The 22256-nt window shown below is 34.9% G+C and overlaps 2 protein-coding genes across 7 annotated transcripts in view; one reads left to right on the plus strand and one right to left on the minus strand.

Annotated features, from left to right (window-relative positions):
* LOC109535196 (potassium voltage-gated channel subfamily H member 8) overlaps positions 1–22256 on the plus strand; it is a 56040-nt gene that overhangs the window by 11535 nt on the left and 22249 nt on the right. The window contains exons 3-6 of one of the 2 annotated variants that reach the window (XM_048666961.1): positions 4501–4734; positions 9778–9915; positions 12114–12331; positions 17846–18080. In XM_048666961.1, the coding sequence (XP_048522918.1) occupies positions 4501–4734; positions 9778–9915; positions 12114–12331; positions 17846–18080 (825 nt within the window). The remainder of the gene's footprint in view (positions 1–4500; positions 4735–9777; positions 9916–12113; positions 12332–17845; positions 18081–22256) is intronic. The other variant, XM_019901068.2, reaches the window with a different exon arrangement.
* The window catches only part of LOC109535197 (organic cation transporter protein), a 29860-nt gene continuing 29630 nt past the window's right edge, over positions 22027–22256 (minus strand). For all 5 annotated transcript variants that reach the window (XM_048666962.1, XM_019901071.2, XM_019901070.2 and 2 more), the window contains one exon: positions 22027–22225. In XM_048666962.1, the coding sequence (XP_048522919.1) occupies positions 22091–22225 (135 nt within the window). In that variant the 3' untranslated portion in view covers positions 22027–22090. The remainder of the gene's footprint in view (positions 22226–22256) is intronic.

Raw genomic sequence — 22256 nt, forward strand, 5'->3', positions numbered from 1 at the left:
TGCAAAGCTTTTATAGGCACTCGAGCTAATATTACTAGTCCATGATTGTCTCCTGTTTTACTGTTCTCAGCTTACAATTTAAATGTTATTTTGAGCCATCGCCTCCCAAGTTTGCCACGTTCTTATTTTCAAGCAGACTATAATGTACGACCGCTTAATAATCAAATGACATCGACTTAGTTAGCTCCCGGATGGAAAATTGGAAAATATGCCTCAGTCAGCATTTTAATCAAATCCTTTGTGCAAAACTGCACGAGACAGGCCCAAATTCAATTCCGGAAAATGTAGAAGCATTACAAAGTAAATAGAAAGGAAAGTTTAAATTTAAATGCATGGAAATGGGTGAGTTTTATGCACGTGAATACATTTGCTTGGTATATTCCAGGATAATTTTTCAAATTATTGGTTCTATGGATGTGTCCATTGGGATCTGAAAAAGTAGTGCCAAAAGGCTAGTTTCTGGTATATTATTGGTTATTTCGCAAGGAAAAGTACCGCAACGAGTGCACTCGACTCAGCTGAAAACCTCAAACTTCGCCAGTTTATATCGGAATGAGTGAGAATTAAATTCTGCTTTTTAGAAGCTTTTGCTTTTTAATTTGATTCAAACACCCTTCACTATCTGTTTTTCCTTCCCGGCAAATAAGAAACTTTCCCTCTAATTCTGTTAAAAAGCAGTTAATTGAATAACTGCTGAAATAAACACCAACTCCAATATTATGATGGTGGCATAACAAATAAACCCCCGATATTTACAGTTAGACTCTCTCTGGATTCCATTGAAAATTAATTGTGTAGTAAAAGTTTGTGGTTTTTATTTTATTAGCTCTTTGTGCGTGAGAAAGTTTTAATGAGTATCGAGAAGCCGTAAAAACGAAAGCCAGAACGCGGTTTAAAAGCTGCATTTGATAAACGAGTCAACTTTGGCGAAGTTGAAAGTTTCGTCCAGTTTAATTGGTTGTAAATTGGGAAATTTCAGCAACGAAAATATAAACAGCAAAAAATTAAACCGCAAGGAAAACATGATACGGTTCTGGATTGTTTGCAGCGCAAATGGCAATATTTTTATTGAAAATATACGGTTTGGTTGATGTTTACCGATCGAAATCGATTCAATAATGTTGCTGAGCGAAAATCCTGTTGGTGCATGTAAATCGCATAAACAGCCCAAAATAACTGAGAACAGTGCACTGGAACAAGTAGTAATTTAACTTTCAGCTAAACTGACAAAAACATAAATAAGCCAAACGCTATTTTTAACGCGTTATTAATGTTGTACATGTGAACCTTGACATCGAAACTCAAAATCGATTTATATACGCCAATAGTTCCAAATTGAATTGCGATGAAACTCGATACCAACATTACTAAATTATTATTTAAATATTTATTTCTATTAAATTATTTCTAAAATTTTGGACGATTTCTACAAACACAGCATTCGCGGTCATTGCTTGAAACTTTTTCGGAAAATCAGTTTCCCAATGGGGATGATTTTAAACATTTCATAGAATCCTTCTGTAGCAATAGAAATTTCAAAAGTTCTCATTCGAATGGATGCGTTACATAAAATACAGACTTTGAGGTGCGGATGGATCTTATTTTCTCAAACAAACCATTACAAAGTATAAATGCTATCTTCTCTATCATCTAAAAATAAAATAAAAATATCTGCATTTCCTCTTTTGCTATAAACGAACATGTTCATTGCAAACTTTCCAGTGAACATCTGAAGATGTAAGTTGCCTGCTTTTGCAAAACGAAATATTTGTTTCTTCAAAAAACTCTTCAGATTTGTTGTCCTTAAATGGTCTTTGCCAAAGCTCTTCTCTCCAAACTAACCCAAACTAACTTATTTATAAAAATACGCTCATTAGCAATTCTCACCTGACTTTCGGGTCTATGGATTAATGTCTTCTACAACAACAAGTCATAAAATGTTGCAATGTCCACCGGGGCAAAAGTTAAGCAAACTTTTCCAGCCAAGAAAATATTTATGGGTCGGAAAGTATGGATAAGGTAGGCGTGAAATATGGACCGCTATCTTGGCTGATGTGGAAAAGTTCGTTGTGAAAAATGGCGGTTTGAGCCTTCAGACGATTAACAGCTTAATTAATTCATTTAATAGCTTGATAATTATATTTAAGGACGTTTTGTTTGGAATTACCGATACTAATAAATTTCAAATGCGGTAAACATCATAAGCTCACCTCGTGTGAGTTGAGCTTTTAATATCGGAATTATTTTTTATTTTTATGAGGCAAGTTGAATCAATTTTAATATGAATGAAGCAGAAAACGCTTTTTAAATTCGTCCACAAAATGCATAATTTTTTGAAATTGAATTTAAATAACTTGAATGTGAAGAAGCAGGAAATGCGAAAGAAAACACTCGAAACCCTGTAGTTTTATTTTTCGTCTTATTTCAATAGTTATTCAGTGTGCCAAACATGTTCGCTTATAGCAAAAGAGGAAATGCAGATATTTTTATTTTATTTTTGTCTGATAAAGGGCACACTGAAGTATTAATACTTTCTAATGGTTTGTTTGGGAAAATAAGATCCACCCGAAACTCAAAGTGTGGATTTTATTTAACCATTCGAATCAAAACTTTTGAAATAAATGTAACAATTTAATGTATTTTTAGTACACTTAATATGTTTTATAATAATATTTTTACCACAGAAAAACTATAAATTCGTTTTGTTCTAAAAGTTCTATCAAATTAGCTTTGACAAAACCTATTATTTCTATTGCTTTCAGAATTTTAATATTTATGACTCCGTTCCTATTCAAATTTGATTTAATTCATCAAATTATTTATTTTAATTTGTTAGTGTCTACTGTCGAAATATTTTATTAATTTTTTTTTTTATCGAAATGTGAATGAAGCTTTTAAATTTTTCTCACTAAAAGCATTTTAGGTGAGAAACCTATGTATCTTTTAAGGGTAAAACTAAGTCAAATATTTTTTTCTAAATATTAAAATTGTCATGCTTGGCTTCCAGATGCTCGATTTTTAACCATGTTCTTTCAAGAGAATGTGACCAATCTAATGTTTTTTTTAAGTAGCGGTAACTAATCATTTGTGGTTGTGAGTTATCTCAGATTATTTAGATTTTCTCAGTTTATCAAACGAAATTTCTAGGTTTTAGTCCAAACTAAAAAAATCCAATTGCCTTTCCCGGTTTAGAGTTTCTTCGATAAAATATAGCCCAAGAAATTAAATTTCCAGCACTAAAGCTCACATATGGAGTTTTATTCGACACGTTTGTATTTAACGAAGATTTTTACTCGTCCAACTTTCACAGTTTTTTTGTACGTGACCCTTTAACATGAAAGTAATTCCATCAAAGAATTTAATTTTTGGCAAAGTGGGCAATTTATTTTGTTCATTTTGCTTTTGCCACTTTGGTAGCCTGGGATTTTTATAAACTTTTGAAAGAAACAATGGGGCGAAAAAACCCACAAAATGAGAATTGGAGGTGAAAAGAATGCAGTAATTTTAACCCCTGATGAAATATTCGAACACTTCCGAAACTATTTAAAAACATGAAGTTGAAAATTTTACGAATAGAAAGCCAGAGGCTGAAAGTATGTAGACACTCAGGCCTACATGCATAGGTGGCGTCTGAATATTGTAACTGGCACGTTTTCAGAAACAATTTTATTTTTCAAGTGTACATGGACATACTTTAAAGGAAAACACATTTTCATTAACCGCTTTAAAAAAACTGTCGAAATAAACGCTCACAGCGCATCGTGTGTGTCAAATTGCCTCAATTATTGCATTATTCATTTTTCCAAATCATCGATAGTTTCATATCTACTTAAAATGTTTAAAAAGTACCTAAAACCTCTCAACCCTTATTAGAAGCTTTATAAAACAAAATCCCTCTTTTCGAGGTGCAAATTATTGAGCTGCGGTTTTCAGTATTTTCTCAAAAACTATTTGAAGTACCTCTGAAATTAATAAGCAAACTTTTATCAGAAAATCATGCTTGGGAAATTTTCCGTTGCACTAATGAGCCACTTTGGATTCTCAAACTTGCAGCCAAACTGCCTTAGTTTGTGCAAACTTTCTCTGAAACTGGAATATCAAATATTGAATAAACGCAAACGGGCTTCATGTGAAAAATCTCAGTTTTGTTTAATAAAGTTGGCAATTTATGATGGCATACGGCTCAATACCTGCTTTCTTGACAAAATATCGGCTCATGTGCTGTCCTGGTGCTGGATAAAATTGACAGAAATGTGGGTGGCTCTCATAAGAAAATGTTATATTTTAAATGAAATTTCCTGTCAGTCACGTGGGAAGAACGAATTGAATTTGTCGTAGAAAATGTGTTTTTCGCAGCGGAACGCAAATTTAATGTGTTGCATAGAAGATTGCCTAATATTTACCTACATACAATGTTTTAAACACACAAAAAAATAATTTCAAAAATCACAATGGACTGTTGCATTTATATTCCTACATGCTGTTTATTCTGATTTTCAGATAGCAACTTTGTGCTGGGAAACGCCCAAGTGCCCACCCTCTACCCCATTGTTTATTGTTCGGACGGTTTTTGCGAGCTGACTGGATTCACAAGGGCGCAAATTATGCAGAAGGCTTGTGCGTGCAAGTTTCTCTTCGGGCCAGAGACAAAAGAGGAACACAAAACGCAAATTGATAAAGCGTTGGAATCCAAGAACGAACTCAAGCTGGAAGTAATATTTTATAAGAAGAATGGTAAGTTAAAAGGGATTAATGTTGGCGGATTTATGGGTTTGGTGAGGGTTTATGCCAAAACCTCATTTGGGGCATCGAAAAATTATTGAAGAGCTCAAGGGTTTGTCAGGATTTTAACTGTTCATGTTGCAAATAAGCAGCTTTCGGGTTTAAAAGTGATTTTTCTATGATGCTTCCAAACAGGTCCTTTTAAAAACTGAAAAAAGTCCAGAATTGCTCCTCCAACGCTTTCTATATGAAAAAATACACACAGTGTGTTTAAAAAAAAGAGGTTTGCGAACATTCGTGTCCAAGCAAATCTATTGAAAAATAGTAATAGCGAATATGCTACAGATTTATGCTTTTGAGAACGGAAAACTGAATGTGTCGGAACAGGAAAACAGCCCCAAAGCAAATAACAAGCACCAGAACAAGGCATGAAAAAATATTTGGAAGATTTTGCTCGAAGTCTTCTTTTATTTCGGCCAACTTTTAAAGGAACTTCGAATCAAATTATAGTAATTCTCTATCGTTTCATCAACTTTTACCAGCAGAAAACTTCATTTGGACATTGAGGTGCCACACAAAGCCCAAAAAAGTGATAAAAACTGACGTTGTGAAATACGGTTATACAGTGGAGTTGAGTAATAAATGTTTTTAATAAAATGCAAAGTCCAGATCATTGCTTTGGGAACTAAATTGAAAAATCCCAGATATGTTTTTCTCAACTGAAGTATAGCTGATTTTAAAGGTTTTTTATTGCTGTTCACTACCACAACCGAAAATGGCAAATGCACATTTTAAAGTCAACTCGTGTGCTCCTAATCCGTCGATTTTATTAGAAATAGCAGGCAAATGTGTGTGTGTAATGGAAGATAACTTTCCGGAAAGAGACTTTCCGGCTTTGATAATAAAGTTGTCGTGCTTCAACTTTGTTCCTAAATTCCGCTTTAAGATTCCTTTCCTGGACTGAAATAACGATAATTGAAAGGAAGCCAATGGCCGTAAAACTCCATTGATTACTATTGTTCAGCTAAATAATGACTAGAGAGGAATACATTTGATAAAATCGGGGATCGTTAAGGTTAAACAAAGCTCGAACAGTAAAGCTCCTGTTTGCACTAGAACGTATTTCAATGCGATTGGTTCACCTTCATAATGATTACATTGAAATGTTCGTGCTATTTAGACTCGATTCGGTGTATACATGGAAAATGGGAAATTTTTCGCTAGATCACATTGAGCTGGCGCGCATTGATAGACACGTGTGGGGCGTTCTATTATAGTTATCTAGCTTCTATCGCTCTATTTCCATAAAAAGTATCACCCCTGAGGTTTCCTAGCAGTTCAACCGTAATATAATGCAGCCTCACGTCGGTAAATATTTCAAATCAGTGAACGCGTTTCTGGGAAACTTTCACTACCTCAGATATTCCCTTGGAGGCGAAATTTGTTTAACTTAAACCGTTTAGAAGCTTACGCTCATAATCAACAATATATAAGTGTAATATAAAGCAAAACGAATCGACATAATCATAGTTAATTGTAGATCAGAAAATCATATTTCTTCCTTAAAACGTATTTAAAGCTATTGTGCTATTCTCGGTTCCATACGTGAGCTGATGGCGCAATAATTGACTAATCAATGAGGACTAATATCAAACGCATGGCTAATCCTCCATCTGCTACAAAGGCTGGGGGTTTATCTATTTTTCGATCGGATAACCCAGTAAAGTCCGGTAGGTCCCGTTTCTTGTCAGCTTATATTTAACACGGATCAACAGGTTGCAATTTGAGATTTTTTCATTAAAGCCTTTTAAAACCCCCGCGTGTATTTTGGATTTATTTTCGACTGGAAGGCTTCAGAATTTTATCATGGAAAAGCGCTATTATTGAAGACTAATTGCAAAGCTAAACGCAACTTTATGCAACACTTTTTTATTAGTTTTGTATTCAAGTTTTTTTTTTAATTATATTGGTAAATGGAGTTGATTAAGTTATTCATTAATGGGGCAGTTACATGAATCTGGTTTTGTTTAATTTAGTTTATATTTCAGTTTCTGAAAATATTTATGGATTTTTTTCTAATTGCTCTAGACTGGTTACAGTTCAACCAACCCACGAAATAATGTTGCCATATACATTTCATGTGACCTTTTGAAAAACTTAACGTATTTACTGAACATAAAAATGCCCTGATTAAACTGGGGAAGCTGTTAAAATAGCACTCCTTTTATCCAAAGTGTCGGTTAAAGCTTGTTTGCTTGCTCATTATATTTTTTTCTTTAATAATTTAGCTTGCAAATATAAACACTTTTGAGTCACCGGGTGATTTTAAGTGAGTTCATTCTACCCTGGTTAATTGCCGTGTAAAAATTGAGTTAAAAATGAAAAAAACTAACAAATACTCATAAATCTGTCTGGAGGGTTCAAGTATTTTATAACATTTTCCAGATTTTATAGCAGAAAACTGATTTTTTTTTATTGCGCTGTTTAATTAAGATACTGCAGAGCAAATGCAGAATACAATTTCAGCACAAAGACGTAAACCACATTTCGATATCTTCGCTAGAGCGACCAAGAAAATCCTTAATTGAAGCTATTTTTTTCTTAAGTCCGTTCTTAAGAAACCTCAAAAAATAACTATGGTTTTAAAGGTTTTTCCAGTTGAAAAACGCATTTGCAATTAAAAGCTAATAATAATCTAGATGAAATATTTCTAGCGAATATGGAACGAACGAAACACATTGACAATATCAAAAACGAAAAATCGCTTCTATTTGCTTAAATATTAAAATAAATATAATAATAAACTTTCAATTTTGTCCATTTAGGCCCGGTTATACAGTGATTTGTGTCTAAATGCAATAATTTATTATTTTTTCTTACAAATCAAGGCAATCAAATACGTTTTCTGCAACTTGTGCACTATAGGAATATTTTAAAGCATAGCCGTACTTATTGCATTAGGCAAAAAAGTATGTAGGAATAAAATTATTAATAATAAATAAAAAAACAGGGTCAAAATAAGCTAAACCCCAATGCGCTTTTTTGTCTGTTCTTATCACACTATTTGAGGTATTTTTGTTGAATTTTGATAGAAATACTTTTAAAAGCCGTGATTTCGATTCAGATTTTTCATTTGAAAATTTCGAATCAAACACACGTAAATAGTGCTAAATCAACAATTAAAGATTCATTAGTAAGTATCGCACTTCTCAAAGCAAATCCACTATAAAAACGAGGCTTGTTCTGCTTGTATTTTTTATACGAAACATGAGTGAGTCAAGAATACGTGCATTTTTGATAGATTTATGGCACCATAATGGTCAAGCATAGGAAATTTTTGTTGGATTACATTTTTGTTTATAGTTTACATGTTTATATATAGTTGTATGTTTATTAGTTTATTATTTAATATTTCTATACATTTCAACTCAACTAATCCCTTCTTCAAAATACATTTTTTCGCATTTTTATGTACCCCTAACTTCTATGAAGTCAAGAACAAAATATTAGCGCTTGTAAGTTCCAAAGTCCCATCGAAATGCTTCAAGAAACTTCCTGATAACCTAATTAGCTTTAAAAAACGGCCCTAAAAAATTGTTGTGCTTCATAAAGAAAAATGTCTTTTCATATTTCGCTTGACATTTTCAATGTTTTCCTTGAAGTGATAAACCGAGGCATTAAATGGACATTAGATTCCCTGGCTTATTGCTACTCCCTGGCTCAATATAATCTGCCGAGCGACCACTAAGTGATTGGGCGTCATGTGCTTAAGAACCCCCGGCCTTTTCATTTAATTATTTCCACTAATTTAACCAAATCGTATTCAATATAACTCCTATTCAACCTAATATGTTTTTATCGTTGATACAGTGGAAGTGATGTTTACTCTGAAAGCAAAATGAGCCACTGGATCGATTTTTGCGCGACAGCTAAACGAAACGACCTGCTAATAAAACGTGCCCTAATTAGAGCATTTCTCGCGTCTTTGGAAACCTTAAATCGCACTTTAGAGCAGTTTCTTACAGCGTCTCTGCTTTAGAGCCAAGTCATTGATATTCAATATAGACGGCGAAAGGAGTCCAGACTTTGCCACTTTACTACTAGTCTGAAGTGAACCGAAAAAAGCTAATTAACTTATTAGAAATGAACTCTCAACGCGCAAAAACAAGAGAATATTTAAGCAAAAGTCATACAGAAAAGGTTTGACGGAAATCTGCTTTGAAACTGGATTTTGTGTTAAAAGCAGAACATCTTTATTTTATATATTAAAACAGTCTGCTGTAGAAGTTCTGTAGAAGTGTCTGCTGTAGAAAACTGACCAAAAAGTTAAAATTTGTTAATATTGCCAACTCCTACTAAGAATTCAACAACCATTCAATTTAGAGTGTGATTGATAACAGAAATACGTTACACGACAAAAACGTGTAGTTTATAGTTCAGTTCATATAAGCAGCCCCCCATGGAAAACACTTAGTTGATATATAAAATCGACTTAATTTCACAAAAACCAAACTCCTTCGTGATTCCTCAGAATAATACAAAACTTATAAAAATGGAAATAAAGAAGAGAATGGCGTTTAGTACAAAAGGAAATTTGTCAGAAATAAATACGTATTAAAATAGTTGTTATTTGAAATCAGCGAAGCAAAGAGAAAAAAATGGAAAATCCATGAAACTTTGAAGTCTTTTCTCTTCGCAAAACTCATCAGTTCAAGCTAAGAGAATTATAGATTAAATTCTTACCAGCTTTCAACAAGCTGGCGCCTCATGCTTCATTAACTAATGTACAACCATTAACAATGTAAAACTACTTTCTACTACTTTCTACTTTAGTTTCAAACTAAAACTTGCAAGGTTTGGAAAGTTTTGTTGGAAATACAGTACACTTTGACAAAACTCCAACATTCAATAGGTTCAAATGTATTTGTTCTGCCGAGCTCTTGCGGCACAACACTGGTAAAGAAAGAATGAACTGAAAATTTCAAACTTTGGAAGGTTTTCTGATATTGAAACCAGTTGTTATAGAGAAGGAATAAAATCTTTCATTTTTTTCAGGTACTCCCTTTTGGTGCTTGCTCGATATTGTGCCAATAAAAAATGAGAAACGTGAAGTTGTCCTGTTTTTGGCGTCGCACAAGGACATCACCAATACGAAAATGGCAGAAATGGCCGAGTGCGAGCTCTACGATAGTGGTAAGTCGCTGTTTGATTCCCAAAGAACCATCATTTGAGAAAATATGCAACCCACACTGTTTAAAGGCATGATTTTGGTTTCATTTTCCTAGAACAAGCGCTTGGATAAATAACGGTACATATTGTCAGCAGTGGCATTCAAAATCATCCTTGACACAGTTTGCGTTTTATCAAAATAAAGCCGAATTAAATCCTACGCTGTTGATGCAGATTTTAAAATTTGTTTGCGTGTCGCAGTTATTGCGAGATTTAAATAAATATTGTTTCTATTTTTTGATCGAAACCTCATTTGTAGTTATGACGAAAGTAGTTTTTTGGTATTTTTCTGGGTCTTTCAGTCCACAAAGGCACTCTAAGGTAATTCTCTTTGACTGTTTTAATTCAGTTGAAATATTCTGTATTTTACCTAATTGTGTCAATTAAAGTCGCAAATTCTTCAGACCAGAAATATTTACGAGGACTTGAGATCTTGCCTGAAATTCGCTTTATGCAAAACAATCAAAAGAAGAGATTCTCTCGCTGGAAACACAATTATTTACCTTTTCTGTTGAAAAAGATTCATAGGAGTTGAGCGTTATGGAAACGTCCAATGTTTCCATTTATAATTCTGTTAATTAACGATTTAGTATGATCGGTTGGAAACCTCCCAAAGAACTGAACGATTTTCCAATAATGGAGACCAGCGGTGGAACTTTTTTTTGTAATTTTTTTGAAGAATTACTGCGGAGTTCTCTGCCTCAATAATATTAATTCCATGCTGGAATAGGCCCATTCCGAAATTTTCACATTTAGCCAACTCTGCACGTGCAGCGAGGCAATTTGCATGCTTTACATGGATTGAAACGTTCGAATCTCAATGTAAAGAATGCGTGGGAAAAGGAAATGCTATATGAACACTCAGTGGGAAATCTACGAGAATTGAGTGCAGGCAACTTTTATATTCCAGTATTTAATATGCGCATGTTGACTCAATAATGGAGGATAATTGATTGCGATTTCGTGCAGAGAATCCTGCTGTTTCTCTTGGAGCAGCGGCGGTTCCCCAATAAGTGCGTGCAGTTCCAAATCTAGTCGTTTTAAAAGAACCTGTTTAAATTGTAGCATTCTTGAGCACAGTCCAGTTCCTTTGGAGATCCATCGGGCTTCCGCGACTCTCGCTTGACGTTCACGCACATTTAGTCGGTGCACTTGTTGCGAAGAATAATTCTAGCAATATTTAAAAACACCTCAGTTTTTTATCGGCTTTAGAAGAAAAAAATAATATGAAAAGTGCTGTCATGTAGCTCGTAGCCCAATTCATCATTTACGCCTGTAAGTTGGAAGTTGGAAGCTGAGGCTTGAGCATGGACAAAATCTGGTGTTAAAAATGTACTCCTTAGTCTCTATATTAAAACAGACGAGCATTTATAAGGTGCACGTAAAAATACCGTACTTCCAAACAATTTCATACGTGAAGCATGCAAAGTGCAGGTGCACGTTTAAGGTTATTTCACGAATTTGATTTTGTTTTTTGACAAAATACCTATATTTTCCAAAATTTTTAAATTGTTAACGACCCAAGATGTGCTCTTTCAAAATATTTCTTTCATCATTTTCACTTGAATTTTGAGTAAAATGGTAGAACTTGGGGTATAAGTTGCGTCCCAAGAAGATTTAAAATTTGCAAACTAAAAAAATTGTCCTTGATTTATTTAAAGCTTCCACAGCGTCTCCTGAAGGTAAAAAAGCTCAAGTTTGGAACAGAAAATAGAAGTGTTTGTGGCCGATAAAATAGGCTCTAAACTGCTCAACAAAATAAAGGTTACACCGCCAAATTTGCTCTAATTTTGCAAATAGGTAAATTCTGATTGCTTCAAGCGATTTGGATTCTGTTGGGCAAAAATTAAGTATTTCAGATAAAGTTTCTACAGGGTGTAAATTGAACAATACGAAATTTTTCCTTAAGTTGACTACGAAGTTTCGGCTTCAATATTAGGTCTAACTAGGAGAAAAAATGTTATCTCCGCATCCCAAAAAGTGGTTTTTGATCACACAGTAAACAAATTAAAGAGAATAGAACATATAAAAACCCAGAGCCAGCAGGATAATTTTCCATTACTCAAGCACTTTTCAGGTCATTCACTAGTATGCAAATTGTTAAAATATTTCCATTCCCCAATTCAACTATAGTTTAAGAACATATCCACACTGCCTTATAGTTTTCCGTTACTCTTTGCTATCTGCAGCGGCTGTGCTGGGCGCACGATTTCGGGGCTCCGCTGACTCTTGCCTGCTTGCAGAAAGGGCTAATGGAAACCTGGATGATCCAGAGGCCCCTCCCGCCAACTATGGAAGAAGACGGTCCAGAGCTGTTCTCTATCAGCTCAGTGGCCACTATAAGCCAGACAAAATGAAGACGAAATTGAAACTAAACAATGTGAGTATATTAGTATTTTAACTTTGTGAAAATTTATGTGAATCGTCAGTTCAGTGATTTTCTGTTTGAATTTGGATTTCAAAAAAATCTTCTCCAATCCGTGATTATGGCTGAATAAATTTCTGAATTGAACGAGAGTATTGTCGATTTCCAATACTTAAACCTAGTAAAGCACAACTTGAAGGCAATATTGAAATTCAGCTGCACCAAGCAACATTTTTCCTTAGAAAAGAGCATTCGAATTTATTCGAATTTATTTCTGTTTCAATGAGGCGGCATTGAAAAGTAATGAAATGTACGGGAGAAACAGCAGCGCCTGTATTTAAGCACTAAATGAAAACAGCTTCATAATTATCAAAAGATCGCCTCTTGTTTTAATTCGATTGCCCTGCTCGTACTATTGAAAAGTAAATTCACCACTAGCTTTGAACCTGAAGAATGACGAAAATTATGCAGTAAAAATGTCCTGTTTTTCCGCGAACGTTTTTTTTTATTAAACAGGGTGCCCGGAAATTGTTGCTTTACAATGATGTTAAAGCGTATCAAAGGTCTGAAAATAACGATGGTATTTCATGGAGATTTTTTGATGCAATTGTGGGCCTTTAAAGTGGCAAGCGCCAAGTTTAGGAATGGAAGACTGCAAATTGTGGTTGTTAACCGAAAATGATCTGCGAAATTCTACCAGGAGAAGATAATCAGTCGAAAGCGTACCAAACTTTCTGAACTTGGTACATGTTGAGCAATTGCTCCTTAGGAATTTCATTATATGCACAGTTTTCTTCATTTATTGAGTCAAATATTTCATCTGCACCTTCAGCAGCTCGAGCTTTGCCTGGTCGTCCTTCATCTGCTGAGTAAAATTATCTATTTAAGTGTACAATTAATTGCAATACTTATTCTGGATAAATCATACTCTCTGGAATCGGTCAGTTTTAAAAATGTTCTTAAATTAATATGCATGTTTAATTATTTTGCAGCAGATAATGCTTCCATACTTACGTGGATGTGAAAATATAGACAATTTTCAAACTTGCCACTTCGCCAGATCGAAAATAAAAATCATAGAAATTTTTTAGAGTCTAAATTCTCATTAAGGAAAAAAACTCAGTTGTTGGTATGAATTAATTTTATTAGCTTTTGGCTGCTGTTTAAGTCTTCTGCCTTGATACGAAATTCCAAACTATAAAGGAAGAGGGAGGCAATCGAGTCTGTTACTTTAGAATGCAAATTTGAATTAATGGCGTTAAAACTAGCAAAGTGTAAATTTTCGTTTTTTAAGCCCTCACAGGGGATTAATCAAAAATCCGCTTTAATCGTAAGTAAGGGGGCGGAAACGTGGATGATAAATTGTTACGCTTTCGCCAATTAATTTGCTCTCAAGTTGCAAACCAAAATTTAAGTTTGTATTTCGCCGCTTAATTAAAAGTGAAATTAAATCGTCCGCAAGTATCAAATATACTTAAATATGCCCCCACTTTCATAGAGATTATCAATAGCGTATAAAATACTCTCAGGATGGGGTGAAAGGAAATTTACATTTGCCAGCTGACCCGATCAGTCTTAGAGGAAAATGTTCTTACTCGCTTAATGCGAAAACTTTTTTAATCGCCGGATGCCTGGAAATGCTCTACATGGCAGGTAGAGATTTCAAGTGGTTTTTATTACTTTTTGAATGGTAAAGTTGGATCTAGCGCTATCGATTTCCAGCAAATGCGCGCTTCAGTAGATCTTGTTTGCTCGCACATTATATTAAAGTAAAATTTTATAATTGTCCGAAACTAAGTCAACTTTAGCTCAGCCCCAACTTCTACCTTTGGAGAGTCGTCTGCTTTATGAAGTCTGGCACAATTCCCCGTGTTGGACCGAACGACATGCAAAGAGGAACAAACAAAAATTACATTTAATCCGTCCCCCTTCCCAATTGTTCATTATTTCAGACACACATTCGGGATTACATCTGTTTAGACGGCTCACCGATGAATTATTTAGCCAAAGCTGATCAAACAAGACGGGCAAAAGTGAAAACGAATTTCTCATTTTTGCCCGGTTCTAATAAATCGCGTTTCGGCTGGAACATCAAATGGATACAGACCTAAAAGCACCTGTGGAATGGGATATTGAGCTGAGATTTACGTTTCGTGACTTGAAAGTTTTGGGGATTTTTTGTGGGCTGAAGACGCCGCTTTTGATTGTTTGGATTGCTAAAAATGTCACATTGCTTTTTTAGGAAATCAAATTTCCAAAGGGTCCATTGGGCAATATGCCTTAACTCTTGTCTTTATGCGAATTGATGTCGTTAAGCATATTTAGTTGCATTTCAACTGACATTAATTTATTTCGGAAATTCGCTTCCGATTAAGTTCAATGGATCCTTGTGAGAAGTTTCGTGTTTACGAACTTTTTACTCCAATTTCCAAATTCCGACTTGAAGAACGATATTGCGGCCTTAACTACGGCGTAAGAGTTGAAACTTCCTGGAAAATGGATGCTATTTATTCGGTGAAAATTGCGGCCAAATCCTTCAACACAACAAATATCCCCTAAAGCTCCGACAGGTACATTTAGTCATTTATTGCGAGGTTTCGAGTGCAGGCTGAGTTTTTTCATTTTAAACTTTGAAATGGACATTCCGACTTCGAATTCGCAGTTAATGCTTGAAATTTAGGAAATAGTTTTATACATTTTCAAGGAACACCCCACCAATAAACAAGCTTTCGAAAAGATGTAAGTATTTGAGCTCAAAGGTTCACTAGATGTGGAATTTTCGGGCAAAGTTTCTTTTAACGAACTTGGCATCAATGATGATATTTTGCAGATCGTTAATAGAAAGCCTTCGGAAAATTATAAGTGTTTGACCACTTGGCATCCAACTTTCTAGTTTTCTTATTTTATCGAACTTTTCTTTTAATTTTCAAACGTCTGCCTAAAGGATGATATGCCGGCCTTAAATGCAAAACTACTACATCAAACTTGAAACTTTCAGGAAAATCTCAGCAAAATTTACGGCCAGAATCTTCCCGAATATCCTCTAGAACTTCGACAAATACACGCCATTTAAAACTGCAATTTTTCATTTAAAACTTTAGACACGAATTGTAATTTTGAATCCGAATGAGTTGATATTTTAAACTTGAGGATTCGATGTTCTACTGCAAAAAAACAAAAAATCGTTTTAAATAGCAAATCTCTAAAAAATTTAAATTTTAGTGCTAAAGTTTTAGAACGTAAAAATTGGTACCTAAACTGTCAACGAATATATTCTAGAGCATCGACAGCAAATTTAGAAATTCCATGCAAAATCCGGAACTTAAAAGAAAATTTTTAAGTTTAAACTTTAAAGTGGAGATTTTTACTTCGGTAATTAACGCTTTGAACTTGAAGTGAAATTATAAAATTCACTCAAGGAAGAACCGATAAGAACGTTTTCGAAAAAATGAAATTATTTAGACTCACTGTGTTCACTTTGAGGTTCAAATACCTATATCGCGATTTAGCTAGTTTTCTTTCATGAACTTTTTACCCTAATCTCGAAAATTCGTCCTCAAGAATGATATCGACTATAAATGTAAAACTAAGCTATAAAACTTGAAAATTCCAGGAAAATTTTATCAAAATTTGCTACCAAAACTTTCACGATATCCTTTAGAACTTCGACAGATACACGTAGTCGTGTAATGCAAAATTCGCAGTTTAAACTGCAAGTTTTCATTCCAAACTTTGAAGAGGACATTTCACCTTTGAAGTCGGAGTTAATATTTTACACTTGAGATGTTTGGATGAGAACAAGTTTAAGTCGAAAACAAACTCATAAGAACGCTTTGTAAAGTCTCGGCTAAATTGTTTGCTTTGAGCTTCAAATTCCGTTAACGCGTTTTTGCAATTTAAAACACCTCGACGCACCTGCACATGTAGGAAACATTGCAATTTTATAAGGAAAGTTTCGCGTTAAGTTGAAAAATTTCAAACGAAAACTGTTTACCTAAAATTCGAGCTTTTTCACCTGATATGCGACATTGAGCGTCTGATACTTGAAATTCCAAATTTCGCAACAAGTATTTAAAGAAGCTGGGTTGAAGTCACTATTTTCCCTACGAAAACAAAGTGAAAACCATATTCTTGACTCGTGAATAACACCGCTATTATCAAAGCTAATTCACAGAACTTTGGAATAAAAATTCCCGGAATCTTCTCCGCAAGTTGAACTGAGAATAAAAATGCTTCCTTAACTTTAATTCCGGCGATATTTTCCAGGGACTACATTTCGTAATTTTGCATATTTCCGTCTGTTTTACTGATTACCGTAGTCTGGATCCAGGCTATGAAGAGTTTGTCACTATCAATTTTAGCTCATAAAGCGTCAGATTTCATTAGGCTTGCTTTACATGTTGCCACTTTATCCTCAGGTTAAAACTGCGGATATTTTGCAATAATCAATTTATTTCAGTTATCTACCGTAAAATTGTGAAGGAAAACAGATCGGGTGCAAGTAAATGATGAATTGTTAAGGCCACTTCTCATCCGTAATGAGTTCGGGCATGTATTACTGGCATAATTCATCATCGCTTGCAACTATTGATCTATCAGCCTCAACTTCTGTTTATCCAGCTTCATTTCAATTTGCCGCTTTGTTGTTTTTCACCTCCTTTTTGTCCTCAGTTTCTGTCGAACTCATTTCGCCGATAGCAATCGATCTAATGCTTCGAAGTCTACGCAATGAGCATCTTGCCTCTAGATTGGCCGTTTCGAACGCTGCTAATTTTATTGGAAACTTCCCCCGATTCAATAACCGATAATTTAAAGTAAATTGCCGCAGATAATGGCAAATCTTGCCTTAATTAATTCATATTGCTATTAAAAGGGTCGATAATGTCAGACCGATGATGAACGGGGGCAATTAATAACAAACCTGGGTGCATTGTGCAGCTTGAGAAGAGAGTTCAGTCAGCTTCCATTAACAAAGCCCGCTTGTGGTTCATTCACTGAGTTATATGGAGAGGGATTTTACCAACCAGGGCTAATGGAAATCACTGAATTATATGCAATGCTAAAGTACAGGGAATAAGGACATTGTTGTATAATATTTTGAATAAAACTAGTGAGTGGGAAGTTTTTTTTTCTGACGAAAAGCCCAAAGTAGAAAACTCCTCAGTGTCCAGTAAATCTCCCCAATAAACAGATTCTTGCATTAAAATCATAATAAATCAGCTCTGAATAATAAAACAAAACGATTGCAATCAATACATTTGAGTTTTATCAAGCAGCCAAGCGCATTTGCAAGTCACTAAGAGATATGAACGCCCAAACAGGATTATTTGGGTTCATTTTCTAACAGCGCAAAAAATAAAAAAATCCTTTATCAGATTAGGCCTTCCCCTGGAAAGTGGATGAAAAGTTGCCAACAGAATTTATGCCAAAGGGGATTAGTGAATTGAAATGAGGCCATAGATTTTGCTAATGTTAAATGCAATGGAACGAGTAAATATTGTTGTAAACTTCTGTTTTTTTTTCTTTCAGAACTTGTTGAGTTCAACCCCTCAGCCCCTGCCGGAGTATAAAACGGCCGCCGTGAAGAAGAGTCGGTTTATCATTTCGCATTATGGAGTTTTCAAGAATGCTTGGGATTGGCTCATATTAATTGCCACATTTTACGTGGCAGTAGTGGTTCCATACAATGCGAGCTTTCTTCGGCCTGAAACCGAACGACCGTCAGTAATTATGGACGTTTTCGTTGAAGCCCTGTTTTTTATAGGTAAGCCTTTTCCATGGTTGATGGTAAATACACTTGTTTATGGAGCTTTAGAGTTTTATTTAGGATAAACCGCAAACAAACAGTGGAAACTTTCAGCAAACCACACAAAGGTTTCTAATCCTCCTGTAACAAACATGAATGACATGGGTTCCATAAATATCGAATTACGATCGAACATTTCGCGCCCGTATTCAGCAAAATATCGCATTTTCTCCAAAGCTTATGGTTGTTTGGCAGCGAATACATTTTTCACCTGGCAACTCGAACAAAGGTATTATATTTGGCAAATTGCTGCTGAAAATAGATAAAAGCATTCGTTCGGTCGTATTTTCGAGTGATTTATTTGCAAAGTCGATGGAAACGGTAGGTGAAGACATTTATCGCAAAAAATACCTCGCATTCAAATCGTATACAAATATTAATAGGGCGACAGGCAAGATTTATCGTGTATTTATTTTGCTTATTGATAGCAGGAGATCCGATACAAGACTTAATAAAGAAGGAACAGGGTAGCTACCGAATTTTTTTCGAGACGAAAAAAATTCCTAAATTATGTATTGTTTCTTGAGCAGTGGCACGAGGTCTGGACGCACTACAGCCTGCTAATCCAATGAACTGAAAATTCTGGTTTATCCAGAGCGGTTTTGGCTATTTATCCAAGGAACTTTTATAAGAAATATATACTTTTTGTGTGTGTTTACTGTCTTAAAAAAACACTCAAATGGATTCACTAATCTACCATTTTACTGCAAATAAACGATGAGTTGGAACCAGAAAACCTGCGTTAGACCATTTAAATCCGAAAATTGTAGGTCAGTTAAGCATCTACGCCTTCAACCGACAACATATTTCTTGCTGGAGACAAGCGGAAAATTGATTTTGGTGCGAAGAAACGTAATTTCTGGCTACCTTTGTAGCCTTTTTTTCAAAAAATCGGCGAATTTTTCCCAAAAAAATGCAACAGTCGCTATATCAATGTCGCCCTAAAAAAGAAAGAAATGAAACAAGAGCATTGAAACCCACTTTACAGGTTTCATATTTAAATTAATTTGAAAATTTTGGCAAATTTTTACCGTTTTTTGAGTGTTTACGAACTTTATTCGACGATAAATCTTATTGTCCACTTAAACACTTTATTTTAAAAATTCTTAGTAAAAAGCAATCCATTAAGCTCCTAAAACCCATTTTTAAATTTGACAAAATCGCATAGTAATAATTGGTTTATTTTATTCTCATAATAATAATAAGCAGTTTATTCTCATATGGAAATTTAAACAATCACAGAGTTATTTCACATTTATCAGAAATGTAGTATATTTATCATAAATTATTTTAGCATCACATATATATATTTTATATATATCACATATATATATATATATATTTTATATATATTTTATAAAGAGAATAGTAATGAACGAAAATAGACGCGAAAAATGAATAAAACAATTGGAATTTAAAAAATAACAGTTTTTAATTAAAAGAAAATGATTAAAGGACATATGAGCGTGTGCTCGTAGGTGTCCTGTTTTGAGATTAGGGGATTTGAATAAAATTAAATAAAAATACAGTTTTAAACAGTATACGTTCTACATAATTTAATTCCCTGTTTTAGAATAAGTTACTTAAGTTTGTCATTCTGTTTCAACGAGCCTGCAAAAAGCCTAACAAGAGATCCAGGTTTTGTTCAAAAGTCTCACTTGAGAATTTTTGATAAGGCATTAAACACTTTTGGAATAATATAAAATATAAATTTTATATGGTGCATACAAAGATCGATGCAGCAGAGAACAGTCTGTATGAAATTAATTTAAACTTGTATTTAAAGTGAATACTTAAAATGTAAGAAATATTTCCAATCGACTCCCTGGAACAGTTGAGTACCCAAACGCGCTTTTTAAGAAAGGAAAAGAAAACGCTAAGCAGCTAAATCTCGCTCAAAAAAACTGTGGTCGACAACAGTAAACAATGCAGATTTTAAACACAATCGGGAACAAGTTCTGGATGAAAGTGAAAAATCCCCCAAATAAACATAATTCCATTTTGAACTGTCAGTTGCCGGGCAACTCGAAGAGATCGTAATGGGTTTCCATTGTTTGGAGAGCTTTTCCGGGTAGAATTTGGAACTTCCACACGAACAATTAATTTATGAAACTTTTTGCATTCACAATTTAATGATAGGAGCGGGAAAAACTGCCATAAAACCCATCTGCCTGAATAATTCGCAATACAATCAGCGTGATATTCCACATTTCGAGAATCAACAGGCGAGTTGTTGCAGTTCCGCCTCTTGTGTTTACGGCTTTATTGATTTCCACTTCAGAGCCTCAAACATACTCGAGTGGTCAATTGGGAAAATTCAATTACGCTAGAGCTGGGTATTAATACTGATCAGCGATATTTTATTTTTGATAACTTGACTGCAACAGGGGGTCGGCTTAATTTTTGCCAGACGGTGCAGCTTTGGAGCAAACTTTGCGAAAAATCAATGCGGTTTTTCCTATTTTATTGGGCTTTAAAAGAATTTACTACTTATTTGAAGGCAAAAGTTTATTCGAACTTGAAACTGAAACTTTTAGTGTTCCAGAAACTTTGCAATTTTTACTCAGCAACTTGAGGAATATTAATTAATTACCGCCCCTAAAAACACATATTTTTAATTTGTTTGGCATTAACCAAACGCTTTCTTCGGCAACTAACGAATATGATTCAAACACCGATGAACAAAGAAAAATTTTGCATTTTGCAAACAGCAACTTTGCTCTCTCATTAGCATACACCCTCTAAGCAATCTTCCTAAAGAACCTTCAGATTTAGGCCCTCAAAACCAATGTTGGAATAACGAAGTGGAACGCTAATTGCTTAGCATCGAAAGATCCGATTGACTTGGCTGATTGCAAAGGGTGGAAGCAACCACTTGTTGCTTTGGCCTGTTGCCCCGAGCTAAAGGAATCAAAACTGATCATTATGGCTTGACTTTTGATCGGGAAGCATCCAACACAGAATAATAATTAAAAATAAAGCAGACTAAAGAAATAACCGGCAAAAAACCCAACTTTTTTATTTGCGTTGGGAATTGTTATCGTGAGCGGAAGGGATTCATCACAACATTGTTTTTCTAGGAGAAATGCGATCCCGGCAGCATTTCAAATCCTTGGATAAATCAACTGAATTTAAATCCGGAATTACCGACAGCTTAGAAAGCGGAGTAAACTTTGCTAAAGTGTTCGTTTAAGGTTTAGGGTCTAGACAAGTATAACTAAACGTTTCGCTTGCGGTCTTTTTCCTCTTAACGTTTCAAGGCAAACAGTTGAAGAAATGAAGCTTTTGAACTAAAAATGTTTCTGAGCTAATAATCAACTTGCAACTTTTCCTCCTATACCTTTGTACTGTGGCTTATTAATTTTAATCTTTCAGGAATGGTCTATTGCATGGGCCGAGCAAAATTACGCGCTTAAACACAAAACTGGATCTCATATCCAGGCCAATTAATACTATATTACTGGCCTGGGCCTAATGAGTCCCTTTCCAAGTTCATAAGAGAAAGCAACTATAGGGGAAGCCTTTCAGGAAGTCTTAATTAGGTTTCCCGGTATCTGGTTGAGAACATTCTTTGTCGGCATTTGTCCACCGGATTTGAACGTTGGGCTGGTCTGAACGAATATTCCAATAACCTTCTAGACAACTAAATATTCCATTTGCACCGAGCCGGAAAATTTTGCAATTTCACTTCCAGTTAAGGGCGTCTTTCCTTAATTTGCTGGCGAACAAGCTCACTTAGCTGTTAGTTGCCAGTTAGGAACGGACGTTTTGCCAGCGAGATTAAGGTAACCCCAACCGGAAATCGGATTATTGAGACCGAAGCCCGCAAAAGCATCGCACTATAAAATGAGAGCTGGAAACTGGCTTAAGTCAATTTAGGAGGGTTTTGGCAAAAAAACTCATCAAAACAGCAAGAGACTTTGATTAAAAAAATCCTTACATTTTCGCCCGTATATTGTCGTAAATAGTCAGAGCCTGATGGCTTCTAATACTGTTTCTGGCAGTTTCTTTCCGTAAGTTTCCGGCAACTTCAAAGCCAAAAGGCCGGCAGCAATTGCCAAGCCTCCAAACATCAGCATTGGCAAAGCCTTGAAGTAAACTCCCTAAAATGTGAAAGTTCGATGCACAAAGGGT

The sequence above is a fragment of the Dendroctonus ponderosae genome, unplaced genomic scaffold (genome assembly GCF_020466585.1).
Source record: "Dendroctonus ponderosae isolate FM_Combo_2020 unplaced genomic scaffold, Dpon_F_20191213v2 Dpon_F_20191213_5, whole genome shotgun sequence".
Lineage (NCBI taxonomy): Eukaryota > Metazoa > Arthropoda > Insecta > Coleoptera > Curculionidae > Dendroctonus > Dendroctonus ponderosae.